The 20,254-nt window shown below is 45.9% G+C and overlaps 2 protein-coding genes across 2 annotated transcripts in view; both read right to left on the bottom strand.

The window, feature by feature from the left end:
• LOC311006470 (protein-methionine sulfoxide oxidase mical3b-like) overlaps positions 1–7,970 on the bottom strand; it is a gene marked incomplete at both ends in the record, with an annotated part of 42,243 nt that extends 34,273 nt beyond the window's left edge. Inside the window, 7 exons of the mRNA XM_083999317.1 lie at positions 1,671–1,928; positions 2,559–2,659; positions 2,754–2,909; positions 3,021–3,119; positions 3,251–3,367; positions 6,030–6,237; positions 7,707–7,970. Coding sequence (XP_083855443.1) covers positions 1,671–1,928; positions 2,559–2,659; positions 2,754–2,909; positions 3,021–3,119; positions 3,251–3,367; positions 6,030–6,237; positions 7,707–7,970 — 1,203 coding nt within the window. The remainder of the gene's footprint in view (positions 1–1,670; positions 1,929–2,558; positions 2,660–2,753; positions 2,910–3,020; positions 3,120–3,250; positions 3,368–6,029; positions 6,238–7,706) is intronic.
• A 2,167-nt stretch (positions 7,971–10,137) lies between these two features.
• LOC311006469 (putative transporter SVOPL) overlaps positions 10,138–20,254 on the bottom strand; it is a gene marked incomplete at both ends in the record, with an annotated part of 31,283 nt that continues 21,166 nt past the window's right edge. Inside the window, 9 exons of the mRNA XM_083999316.1 lie at positions 10,138–10,202; positions 13,227–13,368; positions 14,109–14,198; positions 14,423–14,504; positions 14,670–14,781; positions 15,514–15,710; positions 16,460–16,533; positions 16,630–16,758; positions 16,854–16,979. Coding sequence (XP_083855442.1) covers positions 10,138–10,202; positions 13,227–13,368; positions 14,109–14,198; positions 14,423–14,504; positions 14,670–14,781; positions 15,514–15,710; positions 16,460–16,533; positions 16,630–16,758; positions 16,854–16,979 — 1,017 coding nt within the window. The remainder of the gene's footprint in view (positions 10,203–13,226; positions 13,369–14,108; positions 14,199–14,422; positions 14,505–14,669; positions 14,782–15,513; positions 15,711–16,459; positions 16,534–16,629; positions 16,759–16,853; positions 16,980–20,254) is intronic.

Here is a 20,254-nt window from a genome sequence, read left to right as displayed (position 1 = left end):
CAACCTCCGCCCTCATCCCGGGGGAGAAAACCATCGCTAATTAACTTACCCACAGGTTTTTAGAGGTTTACCACCGGCTGGTTACATTATTTTTAGGAGATAAATGCTGGTCTCATTGATGAAATCTAACAATTGTGGCAGTTAGTCTGAATGAAAAGTGAAGCTTCCTGTGTATTCTTGGATAGAAGAGCAGCGCTGCCTCAGGGCTCCATAGCCTACACGTACATTAATCACCACATTTACAAAAATAAATAAATGTTTTCCAATGAACTGATCAGTCTGCATTAAGTTTTGTTTTATTTTATTAAGTTAAAGCAATACTTACCGATCTGGCATTTCACTCAGCACAGCACAAACATTTGAAAATCAACAGCTCCACCTCCCTCACAAGTCCCACCCACCTCTTCCTCCTGCTGCATCTCCACGAGCCCCCTCCCTCCCTGCTGCATGCGTTGGCATGGCAATGGTAAACAGAACAGGAACGCGAGTGAAACGGGAACAACACAAACAAACACAACACCGGAGTTTTAAACCGTATAAACGGACTCAGTGATGATGACTGATGAGTTTTATAATAAACTGTTGTTAGCCTACTGCTACTGGAGACGCAGGGGAAGTGATTGTTACAGATTACAGTTCTCAACCAGCCGGGCTGGCGGCCGGACCAGCGCCACCTGATGCGCTGGTTCAGGCCGAAAATAAATCCAGACCGAGCCGAGTCGAGCCGCGCCGGTCCGGAGTTCAACCGGGTCCGGACCGCTGAGAACTCACAGAGCTAAGGGAGCTAACAGTAGCCTAGCCGTTAGCACTGGATGCTTTTGATTTCCTGTGTTTACGTATCACTCGGGGCTGATCACTATCAACGTTACAATATCAGACATGAAACTCCGCGACCAGCTGCGGCTGCAGTTATTGGTCTTTTAAAAAACTATTTATTTCCAAAAACCTTCTTTCTTGTGTGTTGTGACTCTAGTCTCCTCTGCTCTGTGTCCTGCTACTGCTTTGTCAATAAGCGTTCTTCCTGGTGGGGAGGGGGGAGAGGAGGAGAGGGGTGCACAAAGTGATTACATATTAAGTAGGTTCGGTCGCTCGTCAAATCTTATTAATCGGACCGAATAATATTATTGGTCAGACTTTTCTCAGAATTATATGAGAATGAAAAAATTATGAGTTTTTAACCCTGTTGGGTTTCTCTTACATTTTAATGTATCATCAGATTATTAATAGCATTTTAACTTAGACAAAGAAATGTGCAAAAGTTCCAGAAAGGTAAGTATTGCTTTAAATGGTAGGCTACAAGGCGATTGGATTTCTGGCAAAAGCTCGCCGCATCAGCTTATGTAAAAGCCAGTGGAGACTACGTGATGACGTATGTGACTGTTGAAGGGGCGTCCCAATTCGTAGGGGTTGACCTTCGACCCCTTGTAGCTCCGTTTCAAGGGGCAAGGGGAAGGGGTAAAAAAGAGAAATGGGATTGGGCCTAACTGTCTATCTGATTGTCTCTGTCCCTCCACCTGTCTCACCTCCACCTGTCTCACCTCCACCTGTCTCACCTCCAGCAGACTGTCTGTCTCACCTCCACCTGTCTCACCTCCAGCAGACTGTCTGTCCTCCACCTGTCTCACCTCCACCTGTCTCACCTCCACCTGTCTCACCTCCACCTGTCTCACCTCCAGCAGGCTGTCCCCCACCAGCGTGACGAGCAGCTGGTGTCCTCGGCGCTGTTGGACCATGGCGGCGTGCTCTGATGCGTACATGCAGGTGAAGTCGAACATGGCGACGTCCGCTTGGCCGTAGTGGTTGATGGCGAAGTCCAGAGACGGAAGCTGCCGGTTGGTGGAGAAGTTGGCGGCTTCGCGGGCGTACGCCTGCAATGCATTCTGGTCCACGTTGCCCCGGGACAGCAGCCGCTCGGTGTCCGGGAAGTCCTGAAGGACGAAGACGAGGCGGCGTTGGACAGGTGTGTGTCATGTCTGTCAAGTTTCTGTTTGCTTTTGCACATTTCATGTTTATGTCGTGTCTTTCCTGTTTTATTTTGAAATCACTAACCCTCTGTGTCTGTTCTAGAGTTACTTCCTGCACGTCCCCCCCCCCCCCCCCCCCCCCCCACCCCGTCCCATCACACCTGCTCCCTGATTGTTCTCCCCACCTGTTTCCCATCTTCCCTCATTACCTCTTGTACTTTACCTTGTGTCTAGTTGCCAGTTCGTTGTACCTCACAGTCCTCGTCCCAGCTCATATCATAGTCCAAGCCATAGCCTGTTTTGTGTATGGCCTTGCTTGCCCCTTTGACCTGCCTTTTGCCTCTCGATTTGCCTATCTGACTGCCTGCCTGTGTACCGCACCCTGCCTGGTAATAAACCTGCCTGGTAGTAAACCTGCCTGGTAATAAACCTGCCTGGTAATAAACCTGCCTGGTGATAAACCTGCCTTTTTGTCTGAACCTACTGTGTCGTGCATTTGTGTCACTAGTTCTGTGCTCTGGAGTTCATGACAGTGTGTCTCTACGTGTCCAGATGTGTCTCTACGTGTCCAGATGTGTCCAGATGTGTCCCTACCTGCAGTATCACTCCTTTCTCCAACAGACTCTGCTTCTTGGCCGTCATGACGAAGTAGTGCGTGTCGTCTTTGTAGTAGACGATGTTTTCCAAGTTGATACCTGTAAGAAGCAGGTGAGTCTGGTCAGAACGGCGGTGGTCTGTGGTTACCTTGGCGACCAGTCATCGTCGTGGCGATGGGACTCGGAGACGAACCGGTTTCCTGTCGCAGCTCCTGGAAGAACCTCTGGTTGAAGATGAAGGCCACGCCGCTGATCTCCTCAACCTTGGCCTCGGCCGTCGTGTTCCGGTTCTTGAAGTTGGCCGTGATGGCGATGGCCAGTTTCCCCCGGAACTCCTTACGCCGGAAACCTGCTCAGAACCGGCCAATCAGGAGACGGCACACAGGGAAGATCCATTTAAAGGGATAGTTCACCCTAACCCTTTAAAGTGAACAGGCGAGGTGCATGTAGGTGTGTGTACCTGGCAGTGTGTTCCTGCGTCCGTCTGCTCCGATGATCACGTCAAACTCCAGCTGGTTGACAGGATGAGACTTGGGACTCACTTCCATCCTCCATCCCTCTGGACAGGTGGACAGGAGGACAGGTGAACAACAACTACAACTAAGACTCAATAAAAACTACAACTAAGACTCAATAAAAACTTCAACTAAGACTAAGTGTGTGTGTGTGTGTGTGTGTGTGTGTCCTCACGGTTTTGTCTCTGCTGGTCCGGCGGCTCCAGCAGCTTCTTGAACTCCACGTTGACGTGAACCTCGACCCCGAGCAGCAAGGCCACCTTCAGCAGGACCAGCTGCAGCTGCCGGATACCTGCACACACACACACACACACACACACACACACACACACACACACACACACTCAACACGTCACACACTGCAAAAACTCTAAATCTTTCCAAAAATATTTGTCGTATTTCTTGTCAAAATGTCTCATTTCAAAACTAATCTCTTTTCTCAATAAGACTCATCACCTAAAAATGAACTTGTTTTTAGATAATTTTAATTTGTTTCAAACAAATTTTCACTTGAAATAAGTAGAAAAATCTGCCAGTGAAAGCAAGTTTTTTGTGTTTGTAATAAGAAAGAAAAATTAGCTTATTTCAAGTGAAAATCTGCTTGAAAGAAGTAAAAAGTGTCTAAAAACAAGCTACTTTTTAATGTGATGAGTCTGTAATGGTAAATTTGAATATTCCTTTGTTTTAATCACTTGTGACGTCCCCACCCCTACTGCTTTCCCTCCAAGGTATCAGATCTTCTTTTGTTTACTACCCATTTGTGTATTTTAATGTCTAGACCTTGTAATTAGTGTGAATGCTTTCAGCCGTCGTGTTCCGTCGTGCTTTCAGCATTCACACTATTGTTCTTCTGTTCGGCCATTTTCTTCCGCCTTTTTACGGTCTTCTTCTAGTCCTTCATACTTTGTGCTATTTCAACAATTCATACATCAAATCGTGCAGCTTTTTCTGGACATTATCGGAATTACTTTTCTCTTTTCAAATATGCATACTTTTTGCCATATTCAACTATTTCTGATTTTCTTTTCCCCCATAGAGAATGCATTGGAACAGTCTTCAAACTCTTCAAATCTTCTTACTTCTTTCAGCCACTAAAGCTTCACCATACTTTCTGCTAGAGACTTCATTCGAATTCTAAGCTGTAGACAAACTTTTTAAGTGTTCTTCTATGACTCAGCTTATTGATATCTTCAACAGTTTCTGATATTTGCCAGTTTTAAAATCATTAAGTTTTTTTTTGACAAAATCCAGCTTTATAATGTGTGTGTGTTGCGTCTAACGAGCAGAGCTAGAGTGGTGACATTGTCAGCCAGACTGGAGAGAGGCAAAAAAACATTCTAGAGTTTTTCTGGCTAAACTGTCAGCACGGCCACAAATTAAACTCTAGACACATTATTTTCTCCAGTTTTGTAGCCACACTTGTCTTCTGGCTAAAATTCTGGTCAAAAATGCAAAGAGACTTAGATAATAATTTAAAATATTTTTTAAATGCAGCCAGGGAACTCTCTGCTCTCATTCAGCCCAATGCATTTTTTTCACAGCAGCAGGAGAAGGAGCTCAACTTTGTAACTTGCTGTTAAGTGCTTTTTAATTCATTTTAATTCACCAAAAAATAGTCACAGGTCACGAAAAAGTCCTCTTCTTACTTGTTGTGGCTAATTTCTGCACTTTCATTACTTTTTTTTTTTAAGTAGAAGCCAGTGATCCTCTTATTAAAGGTTTTCTTTGCCCCTCACATACTGACTGTTTCTGTAGCCTAGTGGTTAGCTCACTGGGCTCATGATCTGAAGGTTGCTAGTTCAAATCTTGCCTCAACAACAATTATAGTGAATTATTTTCCCAGTCGTCCTCTGTTGACTTCTGATAACTTGCTTCATGTTGAAACTGAAATTCACAGAAATTTTAATTTTAAGTCATTCAAGCTTGACTCTCAAGCTTTCTTGGTGTTGACACAGTGTGTTTCCAACAGGTGCAGCTTTGGACTCGTTAACTTCAGAGTGAGACAGAGTGCAGCTCATGAACAGACAACAGTCTCTGCAACTGTGTGTACACTGTGGCCTAGAGGCAGAGTGAAAGTCTACTGACCATGAGGTTGTAGGTTCGATTCCTACCTCGGTCAAACATTTGTATGGTGATCAGTCACTGCTTGCACTATTTGCTAATTCTGCAACAGCGTTCAGCTGCTTTCAGCATTCACACGCATTTCCATTAGGAAATGCTACTTTATCTAGTTGCATTTCAAGTTTCGGAGACACCCAACCTCTCACTTTCTCATGATATACTCAAACCCTTTTGTTTTTTAAATTGTTTAGGTCTCCCCATTGTCTTTGTCTTTTCTTTACCATCTCCGCTCGGGTGAGGACTGACCTTTCTTTGCAAGGAAATAAAAAGCTTGTCGGCCGACAGAGTCTCTATTTCATTATTCACCAACAGCAAACGGCTAAAAACTTCCACAACAAGTCTTATTTTAAAGGGACAACGAGGAGTTTCTATTTGGTTATAAAAAAGTCTCATATTAATGTGGATGAATCTACGTTACCACTTGTTAATGGCTCCATTTTAGATAAATATATGGTTTTGTCTCTATGGTTATTTTGTTATTATTAGTGGTGGTGGAAATGCTGGTCGAGCCGACCACCGTTTCATGAGAATAACGCCGCCGAATCTCCGTTTATGGTGGGAACTACGACGGTATGTGATCGTCTTCCAACCTCTGACTTTAATTCTTGATGAATGAAAACATGAGTCTGTCTTGCACCGGTCAAATAATTTCACGGTGCGCGAAGAGGAGGCTCATAAATGTAGTGACAAAACACTTCGCTTTTACAAAACTCCTTGTTGTCCCTTTAAGTAGAATGAGATTTGTATTGACTAGAAATGACATTTTGACTAGAAATAAGACAAATATTCTTGGTAAGATGTTAAGATGTAGAGTTTTTGCAGTGCAGACTCACTGATGTGGTCGATGGCGCCGGCGCAGAACTTCCCGTAGAACTTCTTGGCGCCGAGGCCGCGCAGGTCGTGGATGGTGAACGGCCACAGGTGCAGAACGTTGTTCCTGGAGAAGGAGTCTCTCTTCTCCAGAAGAACCACACGAGCTCCCATGAAGCTCAGCTCCACGGCCGCACGCAGCCCGCACGGCCCCGCCCCCACCACCACGCACTGGCCAATCACAGAGAGGAACACCACTACCAATCAGTGACACCACCACACCACTCTGCAGCACCTTAGATAAGACTTTAAAGGTATAGTACGTAGGAATTCCCCCCATCTAGCGGTGCGGTTGCATATCTGAACGTATTCTTGATGTTGCATTCAGGTGAAATGGGGCAGACGTCAGACAGACAACAGAAGCTGCATGTAACAGGATAAACAAGTGGTCCGCCAGCACGAGGCAAAACAATACAGGCGTGACAATATCGAGGGCTTGGAGCCAGAGCGGCGTAAGTGGCTTTTTGACAAACTTTACAAGAGAGGCAAAACAACATTTTGACCACACTTGAATCAACTGTATTCATTAACCTTAAACCACAACATTGCGACCACAGACATACTTATATGAATGAGTATTTATGTAATAAACTTATGGCATATTAACACAATGAACAAGTTCTTAAACATTTTAAAATCAAAAGAATATGTCAAAAACATCAGATACGCCTTTTTGGCACCAAACATTTCCAAGTCTTCTATGGACATATTGGGCGTATCTGCTGAACAATGCATTGAATTGATTGAATAATTAACACTTGAATAAGTAATTCATTTTCATTTAACTCATTCATTAATTATTTTAAAAGGGTCCTATGTTCCCCGCTGTTGCTGGTCGATGGACTCTCTCTACTTATCTGGCCTGTCTAGCCTCTACCTGCTCTTTTTACTGTATTAAACTTAAAGCAGAAGTAAGTGATATATTTGTGTTAATATAAGTCTTAAATAGTTGTATCTTCCGACAGCAATCACTTACATAGAGTGTTTGGACAGAAACACGGGTCTGTCAGTCACTCTGCTCTGCTCTGAGCCGAGGAGAAAACTTTTCTCGTATCCTACAGTTTTTATCCAATGAGGAGAGAGAACGGCATGCAGGGCTGTGTGTGCAGCCAAGGAACGCCGTGAATGTGGTGACGTAGGGACGAGGACTGTTATGGTGCATTCAAGGCAGCCCGTAACTCGTGTTTTTCCGACCTGTGAAGTCGTACCAGTTCGATCTGGTACGAGTTCACGGGTCAGAAGTTACGAGTGGCCGTTATAGTGACTTTCACAGGTAAAACAGGTCGGAGAAACACGAGTGTGTTGCCTGGAACGCTACAAAGTCGTAAGTTGTGACTTGAAGCTGTAATTTACGGTTTCAAAAGCCTGCCTGGAACGCAGCATTAGCCAAAATGACCGGATCACTTACTTCTGCTTTAACCAACTCCTTTCTTCATTGCCTAAACCCAACCAGTGGGACAATTACACTTCTCACTCAAAGTCACAACTCAACTTCTCACTCAGAAACAGGCAAAAATCTGCAAAGTCACAACTCCACTTCCAGGTATGGGACCAAACATGGCATGTTCCCATCTTATAATAGTCAGGTGTGGTGATGTGTGTTGGTTACCGTGGTGATGTGTGGTGATGTGTGTTGTTACCGTGGTGCCGCTGCAGGCCGCGGCCCTCTGGTACTCCGGCTGCGCGGCCCTCCGGTCCAGTTTGGCCCACAGCCCATTGGCTCTCCAGTAGTTGAGGCGGCGTTTGATTGGCCGGTAGAGCGGCCGCTCGGCGCCGCGCGGCTCCAGCTGCAGGTGTTGACACAGCTGGCTGAAGGAGCGCAGCGCCGCCCGGCACGTCGCCGCGCACACAAACTCATCAAACAGCTCCTGAGCTCGGCCTTCTGGGAAAGACTCGTCTCCCATGGCGACCCCGGAGGAAGCAGGGGACCATGGGCTGTCGATGATGTCACCGCCTCCAGCTCGCCGCCGTCGTCGCTGAAAGGACAGGAAGTCGTTACATGTTGTAATCACATGATAAGTACATGTTATTGTTGTTTCAGACTTGTTTTTGTTAAACTTTCTCAAGAACAACAGAACAACATAACCCTAACCGTTACCCTAGCAACACAAAATACAGACACTTGAACCTGACAAAGGAAAAAATCATAAATAAATGAATAGAATGATGGTAAAAACTAATAGTAATAAAATAAAAAAACTACAAGTATTCAGAGAGTCCAAGGAGGATAGTATAGTAAATATCACATCACACTGTAGCTCTACATCTTCCTCCAGGCCAGATACAGGCCCTGACTCATCCTACGAGCAGGGCCGTTGTTTAGGGGAGAAAGGTGATGATAACTCTAGGGGCCCAGCGCCCAGTGGGGCCCATAAAAAACCCCAGTAGTCTAATCTTTGTACGACTGATTTATTCTGCATAAGACCCTGACTAATACTCATAGTAATGCTGCATTAGCATCAAAACAAAGTAGGCTAAATAAAAAATGATAATACATACGTAGTCTAAAAAAAAGTGGAAAAGGCAGGGGCCCACTTTAGTATTCTTTCAGGGGCCCCAGAATTCCTAGCAACGGCCCTGCCTATGAGACTCAGAGTCTCCTAGAGTCTAGAAGTGGATCCAGTCTGGTAGAATAAAAAACGTTTGTCCTTCAACGCTGCAGAGAAGCTTCAACTGGAACCACACTGGTCACAGTTTGTTTCTGACTGAGACTCAGAGCTTCATCAGTGATCTGTGAGGCCAGGATGCATCTATCTATCTATCTATCTATCTATCTATCTATCTATCTATCTATCTATCTATCTATCTATCTATCTATCTATCTATCTATCTATCTATCTATCTATCTATCTATCTATCTATCTATCTATCTATCTATCTATCTATCTATCTATCTATCTCAGTCCCAACAGATGTTCTAACACTCAGATGAAGACGGAGCTTGGAAATTAAATTAAACTGTTGAACAATTATGACACGTGGACCATGAAGACATGAACCAACATGATAACTACATGTTAACTACATGTTTGTGTGCAAGGGTTTTATGCTGTTATAAGTCAGAATGCTTATCCATCATGCAATATGCACCCATCATGTAAGAATTGATGCTGTTTTGAAGGTAAAGGGTTGTTACACCAAATATTGACTTGATTTAGGATTCTCGTCTCTTTATTCACTGCATTTTGTTAATTGATGAAAAAAAAAAAACACTTCCATCTTTGAAAACATTCAGCTTCTTCTCCACACCTGCCTAAAGCCTCTGCACAGTAGACTACTGTATGTTACAGAAATAAATATGACCTATATATATATATAACATGCCCCCATGCCCCAATGCCCCCCCCCCCCACTCAGTCACATGACCAACATGTTTGTATCAGTGTCACAGTGAGTCAGTGTGAACAGAAACAAAGAGGCTCTCACACACCAGAGCTGTCTGTACCAAGACCCAACACACACACACACACACACACACACACACACACACACACACACACACACACACACACACACACACACACACACACACACACACACACACACACACACACACTTGTCTGTCCGTTTTTATCAGATTTGCTTCCTAGAAAATCTTCAAACAGACTAAACAACACAAACGACGTCTGAACTCTGCTGCTGCTTCAGGCTGGTCGTCATGGTAACGTATCACCTGTTCAACGCCTATTACACTAAAAGCTGTTATTATGGGATGTGTCAATCATCATCACATTATCAGCTGCAGTCCGTCACAATAAAGCTCCACTTCCTGCTCTCACTCTCATCATCAGCTGATTCTAAACATTTCAAAATAAAAGTAAAGTAGAAGAGTTGGTTTGTTTCTACTCACGTCTCCACTGCTCCGAGTCCACGGCTCTAATCCACTCTAATCACACACACACACACAGACAGACAGTGCACGTACATACACACACAGTGCATGTACACACACACACACACACACACACACAGAGTGTCCAACAAGGTGAGGTCAGGGGGCGGGGCCACAGAGCAGCAGGCCCCGCCCCCCTGGGACCAGACAGTAATCTGTGAGTGTTGCAGCTAACGAGATTACAGAGAGGAGATCAGCAGCCAGAGACCATCGTCATCATCCTCATCCTCATCTTCATCCTCATCTTCATCCACCACAGTGCACCACAGAACGCTACAGGAGGTCTTTCCTCCCTGTGGCGATCAGATTGTAGGCCTACAATTCCTCACCCTTTGCTGGGGGGGGGACATAAATATACACAATAACGTACCTAATTTTTAGTTTTTTGTACTACATCACTTTAAATTCATGTTGCACTGTGTTTTAACTTGTATCTAGGTTTACTCTATCTATCTATCTATCTATCTATCTATCTATCTATCTATCTATCTATCTATCTATCTATCTATCTATCTATCTATCTATCTATCTATCTATCTATCTATCTATCTATCTATCTATCTATCTATCTATCTATCCTCAGCCTCAGCAGCGCCGCCCTCAGGCCGACGCCCGGAACTGCAGCTTCATCCTCCAGCTGATACTAAACAGTTATGATACTGTACACTCCATTTACTTATTTATTTATTTATTTATTTATTTAACCTCGGTTGTATGCAGCAGCTCCCAGTTTGCCCTCTGGGGTATTTTCCATTTCCATGTTGTGTAGAGTTTGTGTGGATGTGCTCTATGTGTTCTGTGTTTTTTGCCTTTCTGCAACATGAATTTCCCTTTGGGGACAATAAAGTTGAAAGTTGAAAGTTGAAGTTGAAGTTGAAGTTGAGCTGCTGACATGTTATTCAATCTATACCTGATTATTGATTTATGATTTTATTCTCTTGGTCCAGTTTCATTCTTACTTTGTAATAATAATAATAAGAGATTCACAGTACGTAGCTCCTCAGATACTCTGAGAACATTTGGAAGCCCTTCACGTAATCTATTACAACTTTAATTCCCCAGACGTAATGGACCTTTACAACTATACATCCTGTATCCACATCATCATGATGTGCTCATCTTTTTATTTGTCATTTTATGCAGCTGCAAAATGTAAATGTTTCCTTGTTTGTTACCATGTCTATTTCTGTACTTGTTTTTCTTGTACAGTCCCTTTATGTTGAGCTGTTCATTTTCTTGAAAAAGCCAAAAAAAACTGTTAAAATAATAATAATAATAATAATAATAATAATAATAATAATAATAATAATAATAATAATAATAATAATAGTAATAATAATAATAGTAATAATAAAAACATTACAGGGATTTTCAACATGTAGTTTAATAAATTAACATTTCCCATTGTCACTTTTTTTTTTCAATTCTGTTTTTATTTATTTTTTAACAGACAATCAAACAAAGAAATAAGGGAAGAAAAACAAACAGCCAAAATGAACAATAACAACAACAAAATACAGCAAATCAAATCAGATCAGTCCGGTCACAGTTCACAGTTCATCCTTGTGGATGTTATGTAGGCATGTCAAACCCTATTATGGTATGGTAGTGTCAGAGGTCCATATCCTCAGGAAGGCATCCCCCTTATTTTTTAGAGCGTGTGTGCGTTGTTGTTCCAGTCTTAAAGTTTCATTTAAGATTTGTTTAAACAGATTAAACGATGCGGGTCTTTGTTGATTCCAGTTGAGCAAGATTCACTTCTTTGCTATATAGGACATTATGATAATCCTCTTCCTGCGTGTGGTGTCCAGTGTCTTGTCCAATTCCGTACCAAAGAGGAACCGTGTTGGTGTGAGGTCCAGCTGGGTTTCCACAACCTCAACAGTTCGATCATGTACCGCTTTCCAGAAATGTTTTAATTCATTGCATTCCCAAAAGACATGCATCATTGAACCTATACATGTTTTACATCGATGACATCTGGGGGATGAGTTGGGAAACATTTTACTTAAGCGGAGTGGAGAAAGGTACATCCTGTGCATGAATTTATAATTTTGTTTGATTATTTTATTACACGACAGTGAGGAAAAAACATTTTGATAGATGGTATCCCATTGATCTTCATCGAATGCACATCCCATATCCTTCTGCCATATGTTCCTAAGTGGGGTCAAGGAAGAGCTGTAATGGTTCAACAAAGTACTATAAATAACAGAGATTTTTCCTCCTCAAGATTGGTCAGCCCCAAAGACAGGTGTTTTTCCCTTTTAAGAGTGTTTATTAGATGGCGAATTTGTAAGTATTTATAAAGGTCCTGTTTCGGGATTTCGTATTCTGACATTAAGTCTATAAAGGACTTGAGCGTGTCCTCAGCAAACAAATGTTGGAATTGACGTCGTATACCATTGTCTCTCCACTTTGCAAACAAGGAGCCACCAATTGATGGTGGCAGATCTGGGTTTAAGGATAAGGGAGAGAGATTCCCACAAAACTTATTTACATCTTGCCAAGCCCGAAGAGTGTTGTAAACTACTTATGTTTTTGTTATTTGGTGTAGTGCATTTATATTGTTAATGAATGGTAGCAAGGTTGTAGAAATGGGAGTACAAAGTTCTTACGTCTTTGCACTCAGCTAATCAAGCCTTTTGTCTGGGCGGCCCAATAGTACATCTGCTAGTCTGGTAATACCAGTCCCCCCTTCTCTCTGGACTTTGTTAAAGTTTTAAAAGCTATTCTTGGCAAGGAATTTTTCCAGATAAAAGAGGTCAAAATTTTGTTTATAGATTTAAAGAATGTTTTATCCAAGTAACAGGGCTCATTGTCACTTTTTATAATAACTAGAGGAATGAATCCCATGTTTCCATAGTGACACCTGATTAGTTGCAAATGAATCACACATTTTATTTGTTCTAAATGAACCTTTAACAGCGAGAGGACAAAACTGTTTGTTTCCAATGTATGTTTATTATTATTATTGCAACAGAGTTAAAGTCATGACTCTGATTAACAAAATATAATGAAACTATAATATAAATATATAGAAAACATGATTAGAAAAGGAACAATAAAAAAAGGTTTTACTAGTGAAAATGTTGTAACATGAATGAACTTTTATTGATTAATTAGTGAATAGATTAAGTTCAGAGTGATGATGTCACAACCATCTCAGTAACAAGTTCAATGACACAAACGTCGTCAGGAGTTTTGCTGTAAAACAAAAAACAAGAGAGAAAGAAAATGTAAAACAACAGATCAATAAAGTTTGTACAAAGTGTGAACAGGAAGTAGTTTCTCACCAACAGAGCACGTCCCTTCGTTTCTATCGGCAACAGGAAGTTTCCCAGAGAACAGACGACGCAGGCGACGGCGAAGGGAACGAGCGCCAGAATCACCGACTGAGACATCAGCACCTGAAGTACACACACACACACACACACACGCACGCACGCACGCACGCACGCACGCACGCACGCACGCACGCACGCACGCACGCACGCACGCACACACACACACACACACTTAGTCTTAGTTTTTATTTAGTCTTAGTTGTAGTTTTTAACCTAACATATATATATATACTAGGAGTGTGACGACTCAGCTCACGAGAACGAGACAAGATTTTAATTAAACTACAACGACCTAATCTGTGACTGGACCAACAGACTTTTATTTAACCGAGCTGCTCATGCATTTTGAAATGTTTTATTATAACTCTTTACATGCGTGATGTCAGCATGAGCTTTTAATAAACTTCTTCTTCCACAAATTGAAACTAAAACTAAAACTTATAGAAGTTAAAATAAAATAAATAAAATAAAATATTACTTTCTTTTTTTTAAGTGCAAACAATATTATGTGCAGTTGTTTCCTCTGGGATTTTTTGGATGCGCTGGTTGATAAGTTTGGTCTTTACTGAGGAGGAATGAAGAACTCAGCTGTGACTGAAAAGAAAAGCTCCTAAACCGAGTCCAGTAGAGTTGTAACTGTAGTGGAAAGTGTTGCAAAGTAATGAGAACTGGTAGTGAAACTCTGCTTTACATTGTTTTAACATTAAAAATCTCGTCACACCCCTAATATATACGTATATATATATTAGGTATATTATATTATATATTCTCTGAACCCTGGTAGGTCTGGATTGTGTTCTGACCTGAGCGATGAAGGGAGCGATCATTCCTCCGATGCGACTGAACGAGGTGCAGAACCCCATCCCCAGAGACCGGGCCACGGTGGGGTAGACCTGAGACACAACACAACCAGATCAGACCGGACCGGACTGGATCAGATCGGACCGGATCAGACCAGACCGGATCAGACCAGACTGGACCGGATCGGACCAGACCAGACCGGACCAGATCGGACCGGACCAGATCGGACCGGACCGGACCGGACTAGACCGGACCGGACCAGACCGGATCAGACCGGACCAGACCGGACCAGAACCAGCAGCAGAACTGGACTCACCTCAGCTGTGTAGATGTAGACCACGTTGAAGTTCATGGAGACCAGAGAGCGGAGCAGGAAGAGCAGCACCGTGAAGCCAAACCTGCAGAGACAGAAACACAGACCTGGTTCAGACCTGGACCAGTTAGACCTGGACCCAGTTAGACCTGGACCCAGTCAGACCTGGACCCACTTAGACCTGGACCCAGTCAGACCTGGACCCAGTCAGACCTGGTTCAGACCTGGACCAGGACTGTGAGGTTCTTACATGGTGGTGCAGATGTTGACCATCATGAACAAGATGGCCGCCAGCAGCTGCAGCAGCGACAGACTCAACTTGCGTCCACAGACGTTGAGCAGACAGATGTTGAGGGGGATCACTGAGGGACAAGAGGACAGGACAGAGTCAGAGGAGTAGACCTGGTCCTGGTCCTGGTCCTGGTTCTGGTGCTGCAGGTCCTGGTGCTGCAGGTCCTGGTGCTGCAGGTCCTGGTGCTGCAGGTCCTGGTTTACCTATGTGTAGTTGAGTATTCTGTCATGTATCTTCCTGTATGTAGTAACCAGATAGTTCTAGTGATGTGTTTAATGAATCCTGCTCCTTAACACTATGTGTTGCTGAAGCCCTGTGACGGAAGCACTAAGAACTGATTATATTAGAGCACTAACGACCTTGTGCCACCGCAAACGTGTGTTATGAACTTACAAATGTATATTTATTAATGTGAGTTGAATGTGTCTTTGGTCTTTCGGTGCTATCGCAAATGTGTGTATTGTCTTACAAATGTATATTTATTAATATGTCTTTGGTATTTTACCTCATTGTTGCTTTTTTTTTTTTTAAAGGTTGCCTTTTATCATCAGGCAGAGGGACTGGCCATGAAAACTAGCTTTTTTAGCTACGTAACTCGGGTGCATTTACATTTGTTTTTTACAATGTTTTATTAATGATGAGCCCTGTCAAAGACAAATTTCTGCTACCCTTGGGGCAGACAATAAATTATCTATCCATCCTATCCTATGTACATTGTCCCTTGTCAATAAAATTAAACTGAAACTGGTTCAGGTTCTGGTTCAGGTTGTGGTTGTGGTTGTGGTTGTGGTTGTGGACTTACGGGCCACCTCGCCCAGGCAGCTGATGAGCAGCGTCTGGTAGTCGCTCTGTGCGAAGGGGATGCAGTAGCAGCGTCCGTCCTCCTGGCGGTGCTGCACCTGGTGCTCGCGGCCGGCGTCCGTCACACACAGCAGGTTCTTCTCCAGCAGCTCCGAGCTGCTCAGCACCGAGCCGTAGTAGGAGAACGACGCCACGAACCTGAGGGACACAGTCCTGGTTTACACCTCACCGCTGGGGCAGCGAACGCCACATAACTCCTCCTCTATGCAGATGACACACCTCTAACCACTGACATCATCTCCTCTGTCATCTCCTCTGTCAGCAGCAATAGAAAATTTTACAAAAAATTAAAAAAAAATTCTATAAAAAAACAGATAACATTTCTCAAAAGAAATTGTAAAATTTCTCAAAAGACAAAAGTAAAAAAAAAATCTAGAAAAAATGGTAAAATTTCTCCCAAAAAAAGTATAAAAAACTTAAAAATAAAAAGTAAAATATTCTAGAAAAAAAAGATAAATTTCTCCATACGATGAAGTATTAGGGCCACATTGACAAAAAAAACAAAAAACACAGAAGTTTGTGATTTGTTTATTTCTCAATGTGGCCCAATACTCTGTTGTATCTCACACTTTTTTTTTTTAGAAAAAAGTTGTTTAAAAAAAAAAAAAGTTAAAAAAAAATTCTAATTTTTTTTTCTTTTATTTAAATTTTTCCGTGGCGGACGTAATTCTTCTGTGGCCGCCATGAATAAATGAATGTGTGGGAAACACTGCAGTATTATGGTCTGTAGCTGCTGTTACCATGAGAACCACTAGTGGGTAGAGTATTATGGTCTGTAGCTGCTGTTACCATGAGAACCACTAGTGGGTAGAGTATTATGGTCTGTAGCTGCTGTTACCATGAGAACCACTAGTCGGTAGAGTATTATGGTCTGTAGCTGCCGTTACCATGAGAACCAGAGCAGCAGGGACGTCCTCCTGTAGGACGAGCTGAGCAGAATCCTCCAGTTTCCTCGTTGGCTCTGAAACACAAACAGTGACTCACAGCGATGAGCTCATCAGAGACGCTGAGTGCTGATTGGCCGGTGGGTGTGACATCATCATGGCCCATCCCCTACCTGAGCCGGTTCCTCCAGGCGACCTGGAGGAAGAGCAGCTCCGTTCATGGCGGCGATTCCTCGCAGCGTCCGCACGGCCGCGTCGATGTTTCCTGCTGACACGTGGTACCGGGCCGACTCCGGGATGAACTGGGCCACAACCAATCAGAGATGATCAATGATCAATAATCAATAATTAGTCCAGAGACACACAGACGTTGGGAGAAGTGAGGAAGACGTCTGACCTTGAAGAGGAAGATGAGGATGACACTCGGCGCCACGGAGAGACGGATCATCCACCTCCATCCCAGAACTGGAACCACCCACATCCCCAGCAGGATGATGAGCATCGAACCCAGCATCCAGAAGACCTGCAGACAGAGAGCATGCTGGGAGATCAGAGAGCATCCTGGTAGACCAGAGAGCACGCTGGTAGACCAGAGAGCAGGCTGGTAGACCAGAGAGCAGGCTGGTAGACCAGGGAGCAGGCTGGTAGACCAAAGAGCATCCTGGTAGACCAGAGAGCATCCTGGTAGACCAGAGAGCACGCTGGTAGACCAGAGAGCACGCTGGTAGACCAGAGAACATGCTGGGAGACCAGAGAGCTCGCTGGTAGACCAGAGAGCACGCTGGTAGACCAGAGAACATGCTGGGAGACCAGAGAGCGTCCTGGTAGACCAGAGAGCATCCTGGTAGACCAGAGAGCACGCTGGTAGACCAGAGAGAACGCTGGTAGACCAGAGAGCAGGCTGGTAGACCAGAGAGCACGCTGGTAGACCAGAGAGCACGCTGGTAGACCAGAGAACATGCTGGGAGACCAGAGAGCGTCCTGGTAGACCAGAGAGCATCCTGGTAGACCAGAGAGCACGCTGGTAGACCAGAGAGAACGCTGGTAGACCAGAGAGCAGGCTGGTAGACCAGAGAGCATCCTGGTAGACCAGAGAGCACGCTGGTAGACCAGAGAGCATCCTGGTAGACCAGAGAGCTCGCTGGGAGACCAGAGAGCAGGCTGGTAGACCAGAGAGCATCCTGGTAGACCAGAGAGCAGGCTGGTAGACCAGAGAGCATCCTGCTAGACCAGAGAGCATCCTGGTAGACCAGAGAGCACGCTGGTAGACCAGAGAGCATCCTGGTAGACCAGAGAGCAGGTTGGTAGACCAGAGAGCACGCTGGTAGACCAGAGAGCATCCTGGTAGACCAGAGAGCACGCTGGTAGACCAGAGAGCATCCTGGTAGACCAGAGAGCATCCTGGTAGACCAGAGAGCTCGCTGGGAGACCAGAGAGCACACTGGTAGACCAGAGAGCATCCTGGTAGACCAGAGAGCATCCTGGTAGACCAGAGAGCAGGCTGGGAGACCAGAGAGCATCCTGGTAGACCAGAGAGCTCGCTGGGAGACCAGAGAGCACACTGGGAGACCAGAGAGCAGGCTGGTAGACCAGAGAGCACACTGGGAGACCAGAGAGCACGCTGGTAGACCAGAGAGCACGCTGGGAGACCAGAGAGCATCCTGGTAGACCAGAGAGCTCGCTGGGAGACCAGAGAGCACACTGGGAGACCAGAGAGCAGGCTGGTAGACAAGAGAGCTCGCTGGGAGACCAGAGAGCTCGCTGGGAGACCAGAGAGATCGCTGGGAGACCAGAGAGCATCCTGGTAGACCAGAGAGCTCGCTGGGAGACCAGAGAGCAGGCTGGGAGACCAGAGAGCTCGCTGGGAGACCAGAGAGCTCGCTGGGAGACCAGAGAGTTCGCTGGGAGACCAGAGAGCTCGCTGGTAGACCAGAGAGCAGGCTGGGAGACCAGAGAGCATCCTGGTAGACCAGAGAGCAGGCTGGTAGACCAGAGAGCAGGCTGGTAGACCAGAGAGCTCGCTGGTAGACCAGAGAGCACGCTGGTAGACCAGAGAGCATCCTGGTAGACCAGAGAGCTCGCTGGGAGACCAGAGAGCAGGCTGGTAGACCAGAGAGCACGCTGGTAGACCAGAGAGCATCCTGGTAGACCAGAGAGCACGCTGGTAGACCAGAGAGCATCCTGGTAGACCAGAGAGCATCCTGGTAGACCAGAGAGCTCGCTGGGAGACCAGAGAGCAGGCTGGTAGACCAGAGAGCACGCTGGTAGACCAGAGAGCACGCTGGGAGACCAGAGAGCATCCTGGTAGACCAGAGAGCACGCTGGTAGACCAGAGAGCTCGCTGGGAGACCAGAGAGCACACTGGGAGACCAGAGAGCAGGCTGGTAGACCAGAAAGCTCGCTGGGAGACCAGAGAGCTCGCTGGGAGACCAGAGAGTTCGCTGGGAGACCAGAGAGCATCCTGGTAGACCAGAGAGCTCGCTGGGAGACCAGAGAGCAGGCTGGGACACCAGAGAGTTCGCTGGGAGACCAGAGAGTTCGCTGGTAGACCAGAGAGCATCCTGGTAGACCAGAGAGTTCGCTGGGAGACCAGAGAGCAGGCTGGGAGACCAGAGAGTTCGCTGGGAGACCAGAGAGTTCGCTGGGAGACCAGAGAGCATCCTGGTAGACCAGAGAGCTCGCTGGGAGACCAGAGAGCAGGCTGGGAGACCAGAGAGTTCGCTGGGAGACCAGAGAGCTCGCTGGGAGACCAGAGAGCAGGCTGGGAGACCAGAGAGTTCGCTGGGAGACCAGAGAGTTCGCTGGGAGACCAGAGAGCAGGCTGGGAGACCAGAGAGCTCGCTGGGAGACCAGAGAGTTCGCTGGGAGACCAGAGAGCACCCTGGTAGACCAGAGAGCTGGCTGGTAGACCAGAGAGCAGGCTGGGAGACCAGAGAGCATCCTGGTAGACCAGAGAGCAGGCTGGTAGACCAGAGAGCAGGCTGGTAGACCAGAGAGCTCGCTGGTAGACCAGAGAGCATCCTGGTAGACCAGAGAGCTCGCTGGGAGACCAGAGAGCTCGCTGGTAGACCAGAGAGCATCCTGGTAGACCAGAGAGCATCCTGGTAGACCAGAGAGCTCGCTGGGAGACCAGAGAGCAGGCTGGTAGACCAGAGAGCACGCTGGTAGACCAGAGAGCACGCTGGGAGACCAGAGAGCAGGCTGGTAGACCAGAAAGCTCGCTGGGAGACCAGAGAGCTCGCTGGGAGACCAGAGAGCTCGCTGGGAGACCAGAGAGTTCGCTGGGAGACCAGAGAGCATCCTGGTAGACCAGAGAGCTCGCTGGGAGACCAGAGAGCAGGCCGGGACACCAGAGAGTTCGCTGGGAGACCAGAGAGTTCGCTGGTAGACCAGAGAGCATCCTGGTAGACCAGAGAGTTCGCTGGGAGACCAGAGAGCAGGCTGGGAGACCAGAGAGTTCGCTGGGAGACCAGAGAGCTCGCTGGGAGACCAGAGAGTTCGCTGGGAGACCAGAGAGCATCCTGGTAGACCAGAGAGTTCGCTGGGAGACCAGAGAGCATCCTGGTAGACCAGAGAGCTCGCTGGGAGACCAGAGAGCAGGCTGGGAGACCAGAGAGTTCGCTGGGAGACCAGAGAGCTCGCTGGGAGACCAGAGAGCAGGCTGGGAGACCAGAGAGCAGGCTGGGAGACCAGAGAGTTCGCTGGGAGACCAGAGAGCAGGCTGGGAGACCAGAGAGCAGGCTGGGAGACCAGAGAGTTCGCTGGGAGACCAGAGAGCACCCTGGTAGAACCAGAGAG

This window comes from Trachurus trachurus (assembly GCF_905171665.1).
Source record: "Trachurus trachurus genome assembly, chromosome: 23".
Classification (NCBI taxonomy): Eukaryota; Metazoa; Chordata; class Actinopteri; order Carangiformes; family Carangidae; genus Trachurus; species Trachurus trachurus.
The sequence above is the reverse complement of the archived record's forward strand: the minus strand, read 5'-3'. Positions and strand labels throughout refer to the sequence as shown.